The 18382-nt window shown below is 42.7% G+C and overlaps 1 protein-coding gene, 1 long non-coding RNA gene and 5 other non-coding genes across 8 annotated transcripts; 6 read left to right on the top strand and 1 right to left on the bottom strand.

Moving 5' to 3' along the window:
* The first annotated feature begins 931 nt into the window (after positions 1 to 931).
* LOC120792589 lies at positions 932 to 1122 on the top strand. The gene has a single exon (XR_005707851.1). It is a non-coding gene; the product is annotated as a U2 spliceosomal RNA (small nuclear RNA).
* A 182-nt stretch (positions 1123 to 1304) lies between these two features.
* On the top strand, positions 1305 to 4050 carry LOC120792050. Its single transcript, XR_005707778.1, has 3 exons — positions 1305 to 1497; positions 3486 to 3575; positions 3696 to 4050. It is a non-coding gene; the product is annotated as an uncharacterized LOC120792050 (long non-coding RNA).
* Positions 2080 to 2243, top strand: LOC120792579. Its single transcript, XR_005707841.1, has one exon. It is a non-coding gene; the product is annotated as a U1 spliceosomal RNA (small nuclear RNA).
* LOC120792597 lies at positions 3014 to 3201 on the top strand. Its single transcript, XR_005707859.1, has one exon. It is a non-coding gene; the product is annotated as a U2 spliceosomal RNA (small nuclear RNA).
* A 105-nt stretch (positions 4051 to 4155) lies between the features above and the next one.
* Positions 4156 to 4319, top strand: LOC120792590. Its single transcript, XR_005707852.1, has one exon. It is a non-coding gene; the product is annotated as a U1 spliceosomal RNA (small nuclear RNA).
* A 771-nt stretch (positions 4320 to 5090) lies between these two features.
* On the top strand, positions 5091 to 5281 carry LOC120792591. The gene has a single exon (XR_005707853.1). It is a non-coding gene; the product is annotated as a U2 spliceosomal RNA (small nuclear RNA).
* Positions 5282 to 6388: 1107 nt separating this feature from the next.
* On the bottom strand, positions 6389 to 18302 carry LOC120791851 (heterogeneous nuclear ribonucleoprotein L-like). 2 transcript variants are annotated; one of them, XM_040130618.1, is made up of 14 exons: positions 18167 to 18302; positions 16711 to 16826; positions 16186 to 16423; positions 15365 to 15450; positions 14772 to 14868; positions 14480 to 14552; positions 10431 to 10463; positions 9659 to 9727; positions 9009 to 9256; positions 8576 to 8697; positions 8047 to 8248; positions 7697 to 7754; positions 7257 to 7367; positions 6389 to 6996 (listed from the first exon to the last, which is right to left on the bottom strand). In XM_040130618.1, the coding sequence occupies exons 1-14, from the start codon at positions 18242 to 18244 to the stop codon at positions 6938 to 6940; spliced, it is 1590 nt and encodes a 529-aa protein (XP_039986552.1). In that variant the 5' UTR covers positions 18245 to 18302; the 3' UTR covers positions 6389 to 6937. The 2 variants fall into 2 exon arrangements, with proteins under 2 accessions (XP_039986552.1, XP_039986551.1); XM_040130617.1 differs by having other exon boundaries at positions 9659 to 9730; positions 18167 to 18301.
* Positions 18303 to 18382: the final 80 nt, after the last annotated feature.

The following is an 18382-nucleotide window of genomic DNA, read 5'->3' on the forward strand; positions in this document are numbered from 1 at the left end:
CCCGTGTTTCCCTCCTCCCATAGTTTTTGCCACTGCGGCTGATATAATAATCGCAGCACGTTAAGCGTTTTAAGACCCTTTTATTATTCCTTTTTAGTTGACTGACATTTATTTTACCTGAGAAAAGCTATTCGTGTGAATTGAGGCGGCCATGTTCATCCACGAGTTTCTTTGTTTGGTGGTGGTTGGGTTTTTTTTGTATGAAATGTGTTGATTGTTCACAATGATGTCAAACTGGGAGAGGAAGTTGTGCTTCACTTTTCTAGGATGTTTCACATCTGTTTAGAAACGTCTATTTCCCATAACCACATGTGGTAAACATCGATATTCCCATTAAAGTCGCACTTATTGTCAGTATTCTAGTGTGATATCGAGGCCTTGCGCCGTCAACACTCTATAAACAGTGACTTGTCTCCGTCATGGTTGAGTGAGAGTGCTGCTGCTGTTGTTAAATAGATCGATCCAATTATCCTCACGGCTTGTCCACGGACCTGCCCCCTGTTTGTGTCATCGATTATTATTAGATGTAATCTGAGGTTTTGTTAATCGGGATTTACACAAATTTTGAATCCACGTTATTACTTAAAGTGTGAAAACTGCCAACTAATACATTAGATGTTGTTTAAAATATAATAAATAGAAATTATATCATTAATTTAAAAAAAGAAAAAATAAATCGCGTTACGTTTTTGATTCTTATTGGACGAGATCGTGTCACATGACCAGGAAGCGGCGGGAAGCTCCTTGTGCATCAACGTTTACTTCATTGAAACTACACGGTTTCTTTCACATTTCCCGTTTCCTCGGCTTCGTGTGTTGTGTTTTTGTTTCTGCCTCATCGGGCCGTGTCGGTACCCGAGCGGACACTCGGACCTCTCAGTGACCGGGCCTGTGCGGAGAATGGGCTCGTTCCCTGCGACCCTCTCCCGTTATCGCTTCTCGGCCTTTTGGCTAAGATCAAGTGTAGTATCTGTTCTTATCAGTTTAATATCTGATACGTCCCCTACCCGGGGACCATATATTAAATTGATTTTTGGAGCAGGGAGATGGAATAGGGGCTTGCTCCGTCCACTCCACGCATCGACCTGGTATTGCAGTATCTCCAGGAACGGTGCACCCCCCCTTTACATGTAGAAAATAAATAATCATTAAGACAACAAGTAGTTGACTGTTGTTTGGTGGGTTGATTCGTATGAATTCTGTCTAATCCTCGTTTTACCAGCTGCAAAGTGGTGACATGCATGTGATTGTAAATGGCTCAAACTAGTAACTGATGAGTGACACAAACAGAAAAGGAAATGTGCTGTATTCAAAGTCCTTTCCACATCTGACAGAATAAGAAAAAAAAATATCTTGGCAAGTTGTCAAACTTTCCTTGTTTGATAGTGTTGCTTTGCTTCATTTCAGTTTATTTTGAAACGGCTCATTCTCCACAAGTGAAAATCCACTCTGCATCTTTTCTGCTGCTGCTGTTTCCCAGCCTGATGAAAAGAAAAGGTAAACACACTGTGTGCACTTCATTTTCTGTTAATATCTAAATCATTTTTTCTCGCTGTGAGTTACAATTTAGAGAAACGTAGATAAATGTGTTGAAGACACAGTGTTGTTCCCACTCCAGAACAATAGGTGGCAGTAGCAAGACTGGCAGTTGACCATCACTAACAGGAAGTGGTTGTAATGTGAGAAAAACGTGCTTTGTGAGTTTTTATTCTTTTCTCTGAATTTCAAATGTACATGAAACAACATTTGTTGCAGTCTGATTTAGCTTTGGCTCACTTGAACTTGCAGTTGGGCCGTTTCTCAGTTTTAGGAGGTCAAATAGATCCACTAGATGATGTGAGCTCAGCCTTTGGTGTGGAAATACCGCATTGCATGATGGGAAATATAAGCGCACTGTATCTAATAAAATGTAAAAATAATCTTTGTCAGCCGTTGGGTCAAAGTGTTTGGTGTGTATTGATTTCCTGCAGATCCACAGCCCCCTGTCGCCTGTGGTTGTGTCAATGTGTAGATTGTCTGCACCATCGGTCAGCCCGGTTTGTGTGTGAAAGGCTGCCCTGCGTGTGAGCTGTACAACTCATACTTACCTGGCAGGGGAGATACCATGATCAAGAAGGTGGTTCACCCAGGGCGAGGCTCAGCCATTGCACTCCGGTTGTGCTGACCCCTGCGAATTCCCCAAATGTGGGAATCTCGACTGCATAATTTGTGGTAGTGGGGGACTGCGTTCGCGCTCTCCCCTGATTAGATGTGGAAAAGAAAATTTGCTGATCTTTCAAAAGTCAAAATGTCAGTTTACAAGTAGCTTCATTCAAGCTCAATGTCCTTTCAACTTTGATTTTGAATGTGCTTAAACTTTTTCAGTGTCTATTAAAGTAGGAATCAGTAACGTCGTTTAAGAAGCAAACGCGATTCACCTGATAATATTATCAATATTGTCAGTCAGTGAAGAAGAATCTGACAATATATTATTGTTCACTTCAGTTTACTGATTATCCTGATGACCTATTTTGAAATCTTGTCAAAGTCGACAGTGAATGAATGTATTATGTACAGAGTTAATGTTGATAAACTCTGTTATGGCTCAAATGTTGTTGTCGCGTAGTAAAACACGTTATATTTCTTTCCCCCACAACTCCCTTAGATTTGTTGTATATTTAACGTCGGCAACATTTGCCAACATGGGCTCCCGGTCTTTGCCTGCTGCAGCTTTGTTTCTATCGAGGCTGTGAATTAGATCTCAGTTTCTGATGGTTTCTATTGTCACCGGATGAGAGCTTACCAAGTGACCAGGACGAGCCCAGGCACTGCATTATAAATGCCTGGGTTATTTTTCCGTTGAAATAAATCCAGAAAGATGTTGTGTGTTTGCAGGGTATTTCACAGGTAAAACGTTCATTGAACTTGCTTTGTGTTTTACCGAGTGTCGCCTAAACACATCATTAACCGTCGGACCTCTCAGTGACCGGGCCTGTGCGGAGAATGGGCTCGTTCCCTGCGACCCTCTCCCGTTATCGCTTCTCGGCCTTTTGGCTAAGATCAAGTGTAGTATCTGTTCTTATCAGTTTAATATCTGATACGTCCCCTACCGGGGACCATATATTAAATTGATTTTTGAGCAGGAGATGGAATAGGGGCTTGCTCCGTCCACTCCACGCATCGACCTGGTATTGCAGTATCTCCAGGAACGGTGCACCCCCCCTTTACATGTAGAAAATAAATAATCATTAAGACAACAAGTAGTTGACTGTTGTTTGGTGGGTTGATTCGTATGAATTCTGTCTAATCCTCGTTTTACCAGCTGCAAAGTGGTGACATGCATGTGATTGTAAATGGCTCAAACTAGTAACTGATGAGTGACACAAACAGAAAAGGAAATGTGCTGTATTCAAAGTCCTTTCCACATCTGACAGAATAAGAAAAAAAATATCTTGGCAAGTTGTCAAACTTTCCTTGTTTGATAGTGTTGCTTTGCTTCATTTCAGTTTATTTTGAAACGGCTCATTCTCCACAAGTGAAAATCCACTCTGCATCTTTTCTGCTGCTGCTGTTTCCCAGCCTGATGAAAAGAAAAGGTAAACACACTGTGTGCACTTCATTTTCTGTTAATATCTAAATCATTTTTCTCGCTGTGAGTTACAATTTAGAGAAACGTAGATAAATGTGTTGAAGACACAGTGTTGTTCCCACTCCAGAACAATAGGTGGCAGTAGCAAGACTGGCAGTTGACCATCACTAACAGGAAGTGGTTGTAATGTGAGAAAAACGTGCTTTGTGAGTTTTTATTCTTTTCTCTGAATTTCAAATGTACATGAAACAACATTTGTTGCAGTCTGATTTAGCTTTGGCTCACTTGAACTTGCAGTTGGGCCGTTTCTCAGTTTTAGGAGGTCAAATAGATCCACTAGATGATGTGAGCTCAGCCTTTGGTGTGGAAATACCGCATTGCATGATGGGAAATATAAGCGCACTGTATCTAATAAAATGTAAAAATAATCTTTGTCAGCCGTTGGGTCAAAGTGTTTGGTGTGTATTGATTTCCTGCAGATCCACAGCCCCCTGTCGCCTGTGGTTGTGTCAATGTGTAGATTGTCTGCACCATCGGTCAGCCAGTTTGTGTGTGAAAGGCTGCCCTGCGTGTGAGCTGTACAACTCATACTTACCTGGCAGGGGAGATACCATGATCAAGAAGGTGGTTCACCCAGGGCGAGGCTCAGCCATTGCACTCCGGTTGTGCTGACCCCTGCGAATTCCCCAAATGTGGGAATCTCGACTGCATAATTTGTGGTAGTGGGGGACTGCGTTCGCGCTCTCCCCTGATTAGATGTGGAAAAGAAAATTTGCTGATCTTTCAAAAGTCAAAATGTCAGTTTACAAGTAGCTTCATTCAAGCTCAATGTCCTTTCAACTTTGATTTTGAATGTGCTTAAACTTTTTCAGTGTCTATTAAAGTAGGAATCAGTAACGTCGTTTAAGAAGCAAACGCGATTCACCTGATAATATTATCAATATTGTCAGTCAGTGAAGAAGAATCTGACAATATATTATTGTTCACTTCAGTTTACTGATTATCCTGATGACCTATTTTGAAATCTTGTCAAAGTCGACAGTGAATGAATGTATTATGTACAGAGTTAATGTTGATAAACTCTGTTATGGCTCAAATGTTGTTGTCGCGTAGTAAAACACGTTATATTTCTTTCCCCCACAACTCCCTTAGATTTGTTGTATATTTAACGTCGGCAACATTTGCCAACATGGGCTCCCGGTCTTTGCCTGCTGCAGCTTTGTTTCTATCGAGGCTGTGAATTAGATCTCAGTTTCTGATGGTTTCTATTGTCACCGGATGAGAGCTTACCAAGTGACCAGGACGAGCCGAGCACTGCATTATAAATGCCTGGGTTATTTTTTCCGTTGAAATAAATCCAGAAAGATGTTGTGTGTTTGCAGGGTATTTCACAGGTAAAAACGTTCATTGAACTTGCTTTGTGTTTTACCGAGTGTCGCCTAAACACATCATTAACCGTCGGACCTCTCAGTGACCGGGCCTGTGCGGAGAATGGGCTCGTTCCCTGCGACCCTTTCCCGTTATCGCTTCTCGGCCTTTTGGCTAAGATCAAGTGTAGTATCTGTTCTTATCAGTTTAATATCTGATACGTCCCCTACCCGGGGACCATATATTAAATTGCTTTTTGGAGCAGGGAGATGGAATAGGGGCTTGCTCCGTCCACTCCACGCATCGACCTGGTATTGCAGTATCTCCAGGAACGGTGCACCCCCATCTACATGTAGAAGATAACTAAATACCCATGCACCTTGATATGGCAGCTTTGTTCACGTAAAATGTTAATCAATATTTCGATTTGTTTATGATTCAGATATAAGTTGCCTTAAAGCATGTTACATGATTTGTACACTGATTAGTTCTCTGTTTTGTTTTTGTGAGTTGATTCGATTTTATTCCTTAAACACAGTCAGTCGTTACAGTGTCACCAGTTCATTCAAACTGTCTATGGTTCAGTGTTGCACAGTTTAAACGGACTGTGTCGCAAATCACTACCCTTTTCCAAGATCTTTCTGAAGCTGGTTTGACCGGATGGACACTTTCCAGCAGCCTTCAGTCTGTACAGAAACACTCAACATCCTGTTGGATCCAGTCACGATTTAATTAAGTGTTATCAGATCAATCTAATCAGCTCATACACATACTCCAGTAATTGTTGTCTTAATGAAGTTCCTATGTGTGACAAGGGATACTATTAAAATGCCATATGGGTGACCTATGGTTTAACCTCCATATTTATTTGTTTATTTAACAGGGACAAAGCACAATACATTTGTTACCAGATATATATACACACACACACACACACACACACACACACCAGATTTTGCGTGACATCAGTGAGTGCAGATCAAGGTGGACAGAGCGAACCAGCTGCATCGAGCAGCGGTGATTCATTTTTTCAAAAACGGAGCAGCTTATTCATTTCTGTCCGTCACATGCGTAGTTGACCGAATTTAGTGTGCGCGCCGTCTGGTCTGAGTTTGAACACGCTTTATAATTTATATTTGTTCATTCTGGTATTTCAAGCCTGTTCAGCACTTTGGTTGTAGTAAATGTGCTATATAAATACATTTTGACTTGACATACTCAAAATTTGTTTAAAATCAGTATGGATGGTGGACTGGGCACCCACTGCCACAGTTAAGGTCTTGGTAGCCCACCACCAAATACCAAGGCCCTGGTCCGGTCTTCTTCCAGGTCAATTGAACAGGGTTTGGTCGGAATACAGTTAACTTTAACTTAAGACTGTTTAAAACACTGATAAACAGAAACACACTTAACGAAAGACAGTAAATTCAGAAGGATAGCACAATAAACAACTTGAAATTGATTTGTTTTATTTTCTTAGAACAAAACAATTCTCCATCTGCATATCAGACACGGAGACGCAGAACTGAATAGGCAGCAATTAAAATAAAAAGAAGGGGGAAAAAAAGGGAGCTATAATAAAATTTTCAAAAGACAACTCTTTTACAAAACCATGTTGTCCACTGCACCACCTGAGCTTAAAACCCAAGTCTCTCAAATATGCTTCCTCACATGTCAGGTTACTTTATAATACAAAAAGTAAAAAGGACAACTTAATATCGAAGACACACAAGTACTGATACTCTATAAACTACACCTGGGGCACAAATATCAAAAATTTTAAATGCTTATTAGCACTGGTTAAGTCTGCTTAATATACCAAATATAAGGAGTTTGCACTTCAGCGATCAATCGCAGTGTGAACGGTAATATTTCACAGTATTTTCAAGTGTTTTTGAAAATAAACTTTTCCCAGATGTGTTGCAAGCAGTCATCATCTAAGTACATGTGAACATGGGAATGGCGGACCAATCTTCGTCTTCCTGGCTAAAATGGGTGCGTTCAGTTGGCATGCTGAACGGTTGAGAAGCACAGTTTGAGGGTGTAGGGGTAAGGACCAGCTAGAGAGAGAGAGAGAGAGAAGAGACTGAAAGTTAGGCAACAACGAACACGACCCCTTTCAATGAATCAGTCTTTCCTGAGTGACTTTGTTTATTTAAGCCAGTGACTGTTTACATTTGAGCATAATTTTGCTCCTGTCCAAGTTACTCCAGTCTCCAAGTGTCATAACTGCAAGAACATCTTGATTATGTGTAAAATCAGCAACAGCACTTCTAAATTCAGGATTCTGTGCACCACAGGAGAAACAATTTACACATACCTGCATTTTTCATCTGGTAGTGGTTCATCATGGCCAGGGCCTCCATGGCGTCATTGATGGACTCCCACTCTAGCAGACCTGAAGCACTGCGGTCACTGGGAGCTGCACCGCCTGGTGGTTAGAGGGGTCAAACGTACAGAAATATCACTGCATCCCGCATGAGGATTCTGGAGGTATTTCGAGATTCATTGTTTTCCCGGTTTAAACGTTCGTCTGTGTTGAGTTTGACGGCTGGTTTTCTTAAACTGCTCAATTCTAAAACTAAAGTCAAAGTTCTTGAGTCAGGTGGTTACGCTACTTTTGGTTGAAAAATGTGTCATGTTGCTTTTATTACTATGAAGTGATTCCAGACGTCACAACAGCCACATGTGATGTTGACTATCATTTTTTTTGCTCAAAAACAAATGTGCATCTATAAAAGCAGAATCAAAGCAGCTTACTTTTTCCTGTGAACATTTTGACATTGACGGGGCACTTGACGCCAATCTCATCACAAATCTGTAAAGAGCACAACATTTATTAGGGACTGTGTGCACAACAGCACTTTAAAACACTTCTATTCTGGTAGTCAGAGCTTGCAACATGGTTATTCTAGTACATTTTTAAAAATACTTTGATTGGCCTTACATACTATATATTACAATGCAATAAAATCCAAATCAGTGGTGGTAGGAAATGTTTTCGTCCTGTTGCCAGTTTAATTAAACAAGAAGATGCTGGTGGTTGTGGGTCAATTTTAAGTGAAATTAGTTCTTCCTCCACATCGTATTTCTTCTTCCTGTCTACAGACCTGAGAGAAGACCTCTGGCGTGACGTCTGGCTGAGCGTTGAAGAAGTGCAACACATTGCTCGGGTGCTGGATGCGATTTTTGGCTGCCTGTTCTGGCGAGGTGAAGCGATTGTTCCTGGAGCCGTGGAAGTCCTTGAAACTGCTCGTACCATCGTCAAGCTCATAGCACTGACCAGGCACGATGGCTTGCTGCTTGGACACACTGCAGGGAGGGATAATTACATATTTTACAATTATTTTCATGTGGTAGTTAGGAGAGAAACCAGGAGTGGCGGGAGCACTGACATTTCTACTGCCCTACAAATGGGTTGTATTTGGGGAGGGGTGCATTAAACTGTACGGCTTGAACTCTGTACAATGCTTCAGTAACACTAAAGTTAAATCAAGTTATTTCTTCCTTCTGGATCCGTTGGTTTGGCTATAGAATATCCTGAATTTGTCTCGTTTGGCTTTACTTTTCTCCTTTGCGGCATAGCTCACTTCTCCTGGACAACAGAAATGTTTTTGGAACTGGACAGGGTGAACTCACCACACATTCAGTTTCTGTCCAAAGAGAAAGTTGTTGTTGAGATGAGTAATCGCACGATCCACTGCATAGCAGTCTCCCATTTCCACCATGGCTGCCCCAGGCTTACTCTTCATGAACTTCACCTGCGGATAGTGTCACAAGACAGGATTGAGCAGTTTTCTGTAAAAAGCGGCAGCGCCGGCCAGGCTTTTGTTCATACATGTTGTCAGGTGTGAAATGGAAGTTTGGAGCTAGGCTGTGTAGTTATGGATGGCTGCGCTCTCAGTAAACATTTTCTGTTTCCTAAATAGAGAAAAGCTCCAACCATACGTGAAAAACTGACTTTGGTTTCAATTCCAACTGTTAAGAGCCATTTTCAGCAGACAATTCCTCGTCTTAGTCTAATTGTCACATTTTACAGCAAAAGTAGACACGTCTACTGTCAGAAACTGACCCGCTCTACGTTGCCATAGAGACAAAAGATATTGAAAACACGGTCTGCGTTCATCTTCAGAGGATCCAGTCCGTACACCATGACCACTGGAGAATCAGCGTGGGCACCATACTCGCCAGGAGGAGGGGGAGGAGGTCCGTAGCCCGGCCCATAGCTCCTTCCCCCACGCCCTCTCATTGGTGGACCCATACGCCGACCCTCATAGGGTGGGGATCCGTAGCTCTCGTCGTAGCCATGGTAACCCCCACCTGAATAACGGAGGCAGTGAGTGAGAGAACAGAAAAAACTGCCAATCAAGCGAGGCCAGGTCAATGCAAGAGTGTGATTTTACTTTGAAACGCTGTCTCTGGTTGTAGAAAATGACTTGGTCCCTGTGTCATAAATACAGCATGTGTGTGTAATACAGTTAAAAATGACAACACAGCACCACTTAACTGCCACTGCGTGGAGGAACCATTTAAAAAACGTTTTTTTTAACCTAAATACATCAAGTTAAACAGTCTAGATTGTCTACATAGAAAATAGGCCACGTAATAAGCAGAAGCAGTCGTTTGAAGCTTTCAGTCATTAAGAGAGACATGCACAGTATTTTGTGCACTAATGTTTGTCTCATTTTGTTTTCTTGTTCCCCAGGGGCGTGAGAGCCTTACCATACTCTGGAGGGTGGTCGCCCAGCAGAGCAGGCTGTCTCTGGCGCTTGTTGGGGTTGGCATTGACATCTTCTATAAGAACAGGAAGACAAAAAGGAGGAGGAGAAAAAGGTAGAGAAAGAAAAAAAAAGTGACATAAATATGACAAGAATAGACTGTAAACAAGGCTGACAGCAATCTCTACATGACAATGGGATGTCTGAGCATTTTAAAATGTGCGTTAAACTGACACAGTCACGAAAATCTGCCTCAGACTGCACAACCATAAAGTTGATAAATGATCTGTCAGCGGAACTTTATAAAAAGGATTTAAAGCAAAGTAGTACTGGAGACAGACACATGCATTCAAAGATTGATTCAGCTCGTCTCTAAGGGCCATACCAGCACAGATGTATACGCCCCCCCCCCCCCAATTACACTCCGGGCAGGCTACAACAGACAAACCAAGTGGCTGAAGTTATTTTAGTGATTGACATTGATCTGTATTAAAAATTAGTCAAGGGAAATGGGGAGGGAGTCATGGGAATGTAACAAATGGCGAGACCAATATTAGGTTTTAAGGAAATGCTCCTAAAACACACACCCTTTTAACCCGACAACATCCACAATGGTAAACCTTTAGCATATAAATTGGAACAGGGGGTAATGGCAAAGATGAGGTGGATGCTGATGATCTAGGAAATGAAGAGGGTAAAGATCTCAAACAAAATCACTCTGGATAAGTATCACAAATGGCTAAGTTTAAAAATAAAGTTTGTACGCTCACACACACCTGCATTGCTCCCATTGCCATCTGCATCACCATCTGTACAGGTACACAATAATCATACACAATCAGAATGGAAGCCAGGTTAATCAAAAAGGTACATTTTTTTAAATTATAAAAAAGGGCAAATATGAAATTACCCCAGTTAAATGTCAGAAGAGTGCAGTAAAACCACTCATGACAAGGCTGTATGCCTTCATACGGAAGTATTTCAGGATAATGCGGACAAAAAATTAATTATGAAATGCGGCCGCCTTGGTACCTCAGCAGGTGACCAACCAGGCTCTTGCAGTTTCTAGAAAATTTGGCAACGACAATATCTAAAGCAGCTTGTAAATTTTGGACACCAGCAGCCACTGTGGCTAGTGGATGATAAGCTGTCCTGGCTTTCCAGGTTATGTTACGCTTAGTCCAAAAAAAAAAAAAAGAATAATTAAAAAAAATAAAATAAAAATAAAAACCAGGGTCGGTCATGGGTCAAGTTCACAATCATTTTCCCCAGATCAGATTAAAAACATGATTTCATTCCCAAAGAAACTATCACATAAATCCGGGGTACCACAAACATAGATGAGATTCCTGATGGCTGGAAACTGCCAACGGAGGGAGCGACGAGACATAGCGAACAAACACACAGCAGGTTTGAGTGACAAGAGAAACGCAGGCTCCGACAGAACCACAACCATCACCCTCTGCCAGAAAAAGAAAGATTAGGCCTGTATGAGGAGAAAATCTGAGTCATGTCAGTCTTGTGTGGCGATGTTGGGTGCTGGGCTTTGGGGTCATGTGGTGCTGTGCAGTTATGTTCCCTGAGGAGGGTCTCGATTTACTTACTGCATGCTTACAAACAGTGGGAGGAAGACATTTGCAGCAGTAGTCCCACCACTCTCCACTCAACTCATTTCATCCCATACTCTTATCCATTTCCTCTTTTGGGGAAACAACTCTCCACTTCAGGACCGATTCCTGGTTTTATCAAGTTGAAACGCCCACTGGAGGGGTGGGGCAGTTGGCTGTTTCGCTGGCGTTTCCATCCTTTTTGTTCCATTTTGGAATAGTCCGCTTACTGCCCACGGGTAGGCCTTGAGGCTGCCATAGAGCACATTTCAGTTGGGAAGCTGGCTCCTCTTAGCCGCAAATTGCCAAACCTGCATCACATGGAAGGCATTACACAGGTTCTAGAGACTTTAAAAATATTTAGGAAAAAAAAAAAAAGCTGCACTCAAAAAAGGGATAGCTTAACAGGGATGCAATGTAGTAAGAAAATCAGAGGGAGGAAAAGATGAGGAGATGAGGAGAAAGAGCAAGAGAGAAAAGCTGAATTCCATGTGGGAGGAAACACATAAGGGGTAAAACCAAAAATGGGCCTGACTTGGCTCTGAGTGTGCTTGATGGTGTTGTCAGCAGTGTCTTGTCTTCATCAGTTGTCTTGTGTTGACTCCAGTGTGACTGGCTACAGCTTGGTTCGGAGGTGTGAGTCATCTATTGGATCAGTTGGTACGGCATCAGCGAGTGTCGGTGTGTTGCTCGAATGTTTTTGTTTTCATGTCGACAAGCGTGACGAGCAATGCGGCCCGTAACAATACAGGGAGGGCCAAGTCTTTTAAAAAAAAATGTGATCTTGGTCGACTGGTTAGTATCAGTGTGCATCATCTGCTGTACTGAGAGATGCCTGTCACTACTTCTGTTTGGGTGGATGCTGTGTCTTCGCTGGTATCAGTCTCCATTTGGTGTAGACAGTGGGGGTTTGTAGATGCAAGCTTTGGCCTGCTTCAATGTGTCATTCGCTTGTGTCTCAAAATGGTTAAGAAAGGAAGAAGGGGGAATGGGGGGGGGACCAAGTGTAGCTCAGTGCCCAAAAACTCCCCACCCCCCGGAAGTGTGCGTTGTCTTCGCGGCTCTTGTGCTGGAATGCGGAGATGAGGAATGAGTGGTATATCAGTCCTACGTCATCATGTTGAATGGGTGGTGTCTTGTAGCTTATGTCCCCTTGTATCTCGGGGGACATTTGGCCCTCTGTATGAAAGTGGTTGTGTCCTCACTGAAGAAGTGGATACTGGAGATGGTGGTTGCTGAGTGGTGATGTTGTCAGCATGTATTCTGCCTCACCCTCTTAGCACAAGTCCTGACCTGTGCATGTTTTTTTTGTTTGTTTTTTTTAAATTGATTGAGATTTGAGATCACTGATTTATCAGGAGGGGATAAAGAGTTACATGATGCTGCAGACGCAGCCTTTTTACTGATGCTGGTCCATGCCTCTGTCCTCACTTTTCTCTGCTACTTAATATGACTCTCAGATGAGGCTGACACTAGTTTGACCAACTGGTCTTTGTCAGAACCACTTTCCATTTGACATCAAACCTCTTCTGGCTGTACAGAGACGGACTCTCTGACCGTCAGTCACAGGTCAGGGAAGTGCTTCACCGTGGCTTTGGCCATCTGTTTGATTTTTTCTATCAGGTTTAAAATAAAATACAACTAAGTGGGAGAATCTGATGGTGGAAGTTAGATGACAGTGGAAAAGACCAGGATCAGTCTTGGTGAAAAGAAAATTTGCTTTCCAGTGATTTGAAAATTGAAAGTTGAAATACTTGTTGGCTGTTAAAAATTAGAAATAGAGCTACCAGTTTGAACTTCTTTCCACCCGGGGGATTCCAAAAACCTCGCAAGCTGACAGGTGTGGTACGGAAGGCAGGAACAGCAAATGCTGGCAAAACAAAACTTTGCACACAACAGGTTTGCGTCTTCGCGACAATGAAGAAGAAATATGTGTGTGTGTGTGTGTGTGTGTGGGGGATCTTCAGAGCTAATAAAAACAGCCGTCACTCAACTGTGTCTCCGACAAAAAACAGCACGTCTGTCCTCTGTCTAAGGGCTGTTTTTGTAACGTACAGAAAACTTAAATTCACTGGACCTACATGGACTAAAAGTGTCACTAATCCGGATTCAGTCTCATTTATCCCCTGCAGAGAATTAATACTTGACTCTTCCCTACAGCTTTTGTCTGTGCTGTATTAGGTCTCAATCTTAATGAGGTTACCGAGTTATATACAAGAGTGTGTTCGTTTTGCAAACGGTTTCAGTTCTCTAGTCTTTTGTGAATACGATAAGATACTTAAATAATAAATCTACCTCTGAATTATTCCACTGACAGAAAATCTCCTGTGAAACAGATTAAAGATTTAGCAGCATTGTGATCACGCAAACCTTTTAAAATAGTAAACACTGAAGACTAAGAACATGTACAAAAAGTAGTGGATAAATTCCTCTTTAAGGATTTCACACTGGTGATTTCTTAACACTGTCCAACCCGTGGTAAAATGCTACATATACATGGTATGTGTCCAACTACTGAATGTACAGCCAGTGCATCATTACCGGCAGCAAATTTACCAGGAAGTTAATTTCTGCAGTAATTACAGCTCAGTGGCTGACACAGGATGCAGATTTCCATAAATTGTAGCCCGTCCCCATATATATATATATATAATTTTCGCTGATATTCGCTTGTGAGCAATGTAACGTTTTTCTGTCTGCAAATGTGTTGCTGCCATTCCCACCACACAGCAGCGTCCTCCATCTTTAGCTTTAAAGTACTTGGGCCGTTCTTCACATTTCTGGTTCTCACGCTAAAATTGATGCCCACTAATTTCGCAAGACAAGGATTTCACAGTTGGATTGTCATGAGCCACCTAACCTGAATATTCTTCACATCATGTCCATGATTTTTCTCAAACTTTTTCACTCCTTCTTACGAACCCTGACCATAGTGTGTATTGAGAAGTTTTAGAGTAAGAGTCAAAGCAACACTTCAGTCATAATGCCACTGGAGTTCTTCCCACAATGCTGTAGTAGTATACTGGACACAATTTATAATTCATCTGTTTAGTAGCATTATCAGTGAAGGGTGTTGCTTCCATCTTCCCAGTAGCCTGCTTGTTGAAACTCCCCACAGTGGCAATAAGGGCGCTTGACAGTATCAGGCTTCTCAGCTACAACGCGTGTGTGACGCTCAGCAAACGCTTGGGAGTGTGTTTGGGTGTTTGAGGTTTTACCTGGACTTCCCAGATTGGGGTTTGTGTAGTCCCAGGTGTCCTGGTCGTTCTTGAACACATTCAGGCGAGTGGGCTGAAGAGATACAATTCATACGAATACAAGCATGAAGACACGTTACAAACCATAACTATTCATTTTTATTTTGGGTGTTAGGTCAACTCAGAAAGCCAGTACTCCCAGCAGGGCTGTGGTGTTGCTTTGCATTCTGTTGTTCAGCTATTCACGCTGCTGTGTGCTCACTACGCCCTTTTTGTGTATGAACACTGGTAGTGTCGTGCGTTGCAGTAATACCTTGGCGTACTCGATCTTCAGCGTGCAGCAGCCGGAGTAGATGTCTGCACCGTTGAGTGATGCCTTGGCCCGCTGGGCGCTTTGCACAGAGTCAAACGTGATGACTGGGTTAAGGACAAGACAGGAAGTACATGGCTACCTTTATGAATGAACGATAATGCGGCCTACCGGGAGCCACTAAACAGTTAAAAAAAAATAGCTGCACACGGCCATGTTGTTCGTAGTTCGTGTTTAATTCTACAGGGATTTTAAAATGTGCTTCCTTGGCAAAGTGCAGGGTTTTGTTTCCTGTGCACCCAGCAACTGCTTTAATTAATTAATTCATTCATTCATTAATAAAAAGGTGGATGTGCACTTCCAGCCAGTAACCATTTAACTTTGACTGCTTTTATAATGGGCATCTATGAAATCCGCCTACAGGTTCTAGAACAGGTTTGTCTGTACCCAGGAACAGGCGTTACAGCTTAACATTGCACCAACCACCGCTCTGTTCATACAATGTTGAGGAAACACACCGGTAGGCAACACGACGCAGTCACAATCAGAGTGGGACCCCATGTCAGACAGCACCCGTGGGAAATGGAAAAGGATATTCAACCATCGCCTGGACGCCGTTCTTCCGGAAGATGACGATTCTCTGGACGGGCCCACAGTTGTTGCAGATAGTGTAGAGGACGTCCTGTGAACATGTGCAGAGTTGAAATAAATAAATATATACATTCTACACAGAAACAGCTCAATGTTAAATCACAGCGGGCACAAAAACTGTAGCATTTAAATCTGACCTCGGTGTGAGAGGGAAAAATTGGGTAGACGTGTCTTAGTTTGCTATGAACACTTCAAGTGCAGCTGGGAATCTATGCGCATCTCACGATTTGATTGAGACACGATTTTGTTTCCTTACGCACATCAGTTTTTTTCCCCAGACTTTTTTCTCACTGTAATGGCCACATTTAAAGAAACAACAACAAGAAAAAAACATGCTGATTGATAATGAAAATAATCGTTAGTTGCAGCTCAGTAATAGACCACAATAAAACAGAAAAGCAGCAAATCCTCCCAATAGAGAAGCCGGGACTGGCTAATGTTTGATGATTGCTGCATTTCGAGCGGTTGACAGCATGATAGTAGTCATGTCATTAAAAAAATACTTCAGCTTGCCAAACATGATTTCAACTCCAGGGGCAGCAGAGTAGTAGGACAGAAAATACAAGCTAAAATTAAAACTTTAGCATTAGCAGCCTATTGTGCATTTAGTACTTACATTTCAAAAACACGCTTGTCAGTTGTTCAGGCTGGGACTCACTGCTGCCCTGCAGATGTTAACTAACACCAGGGCCATTACCCAGTCGGAATTAAAACCCAGAGACGAAACCACACGGCAAAGTGTCGTAGCCCAAATCTTTGCATTTACCGTGGTGATGGGGTAGATGGGGTTCATGATGGTGAGCAGAAGAACATTGTTGACACTTCTGGAGTCATCAGAGTCTCCCGGTCTGGAGATCTTCTGGCTCGTGGAGTAGTTGATAAAGGCTGGGTGTCCGGCGATGTAAACCTGGTTGTCTGCAGCGTAGGTTACGGCTGTGGATGATCCGTTCATGTCTTCGTACTCCACCAGTGCCTGACGCTTCTTGGGCATCACCACCACATAGCTAAAAACAACAGTAACGCAGGGGTTAGACATAAAAGCAGACACCGTGAACACAACTAGACCAAATTAGCAGCTAGTTGCCTGTCAAACTCTTATTCTAAACTCCATATCCTCCAGGTAAAAAGGTTACAATTCGCCACCAAACTAGATCCAAAATGAACCGAACCTTGGCCTGTGTTGAAATCCAGATAATGGACAACAAAGTTATTAATCTGCAATGTAAAAATGAAGTGTTTTATTTTAAATCTTTTAACATATTTTGGCAAATATGAAGTTTGTTTTCTCCACCTGATTGCTCCAAATTCTTGCAAAGCCTCCACAAGGTCAGCTTCTGTAACACCATCCACCAGCCCCCGGACATGCACCACCACAGACGGAAGGGTCTTGTGTGGATCCTCGTATCCCTGTGTCACAGAAACACACAAAATTGGCAAAACATGTTCAATGGTGCCGTGTACTTATCTAAAGTGTGGCACAAGATGTTCCTTCTCTGCTGCCTCCTTATCTGTCTAGGACAGTCCTCGGATATTTCTTGCAGTTTAAGAAAAAAAAAGAAAAAAAGGAGGACTGCTCGCTGATCTGACCTCTGATTGTGTTTTTTGAGATTGAATTAGTTGATTCACCGGCTATTTGTAGTGTGTGAAATGTACATAATGCATCGTTTTGACACCCTTATATGCTGATGCAGGTTTTTCGTTATTATTCTTGCTCAACTGTTTTGCACATGTAGGCCTAAAAATAAATCCTTGGTCCAGTTTTATAAATCGGGAAATGCGTTTACAACTCTGCCTATAATTTGCACTTTACACAGTTTTATATTCAAGGAAGCACCACTGCTGCTCACTTGTTGGATATAGAAGAAATGTAAATTCTCACGTATTATTTTGTGCATATTTATTACGTCGCGTGTGCGCCTTTTATAAGAGGATTTGTTCTGATGTTAGTGTCTTTCTTTTAATTTTTTGGTTGATCAGTGGGCACTGTGCCTGCCATATAAACCAACATAGGAAGAGATGAATTCTGTTATTCTCAGAATCAAGTGATTGTGTCACTTACTCTTGCTCGGTATTTGTGTCAAGTTCGCCCGTAATAAAAACACTAATTAACCTCGGGTGACTCGGGGCAGTAGCTGGGGGAGGGGGCGGCTAATTACAGCGATGCGCGTGTTGTTTAACGTTTCGTGTTTAATTTAATCCGCGTTTTTTCTCCCCTAATTTAAGACACGCTGCTTTAATCAAACGTGCACGAACAACATGAATAGAGTCGTCACTCCGCACAAAGCAGCGGTACGAGACGCCATTAGCGGAGCAGCGGCTGCTTTTGCTGCCGGTCGGTCCTCTGATCACGGTGTGTAGCTCGCGGCTAGCAAGCTGCTAACGTTCGCGGTGCTAGAACAAAGCCGGGCTCATGCGAGGCCCGGCCGCGGAAAAAAACCGCCCTGATAACGATCCCAGTCAGACCGCACGGTACAGACACCATGTACGGTTCATGTGTCGGCGTGTGTCCTAGTTAGCCTCGCTAATATGCGACGCTGAACTGACAACGCTCATAAAAAGAGTTATGAACGACAACCCTTCGCTCACACACGGATTTAACGACTTGTGACGCGTCGTGACTTTTTTTTTTTAATGCCAACACGTATCTGAATGAATTAAACTCCACAAAGAAGCCTGCAACCGAGCCGAGTGTGTCTGCTAGGCAAGTTGAACTAATCTCCTGCGTGGCTCCCACAAAACCGACTTACCGTGGCCATTCCGTCGGTTTTCTGTCTTTTCGTTGCCCTGCCGTCTTCGCTGTAATAACGGCTCGCTGCAGTAGCCATGTTGTCCCGGTTAAAAAGGATGGTGGTAGTGACGACGAACTGAAATGGACGGAAAAATCAAGAAAAACGAAGCTTGGGTTTCCACGCCCACCGCAACGCCACCGTGTGCGGTGATTGGCTCAGGCTGCTGTCGATCTA

Source organism: Xiphias gladius, chromosome 7, assembly GCF_016859285.1.
Source record: "Xiphias gladius isolate SHS-SW01 ecotype Sanya breed wild chromosome 7, ASM1685928v1, whole genome shotgun sequence".
Classification (NCBI taxonomy): Eukaryota; Metazoa; Chordata; class Actinopteri; order Istiophoriformes; family Xiphiidae; genus Xiphias; species Xiphias gladius.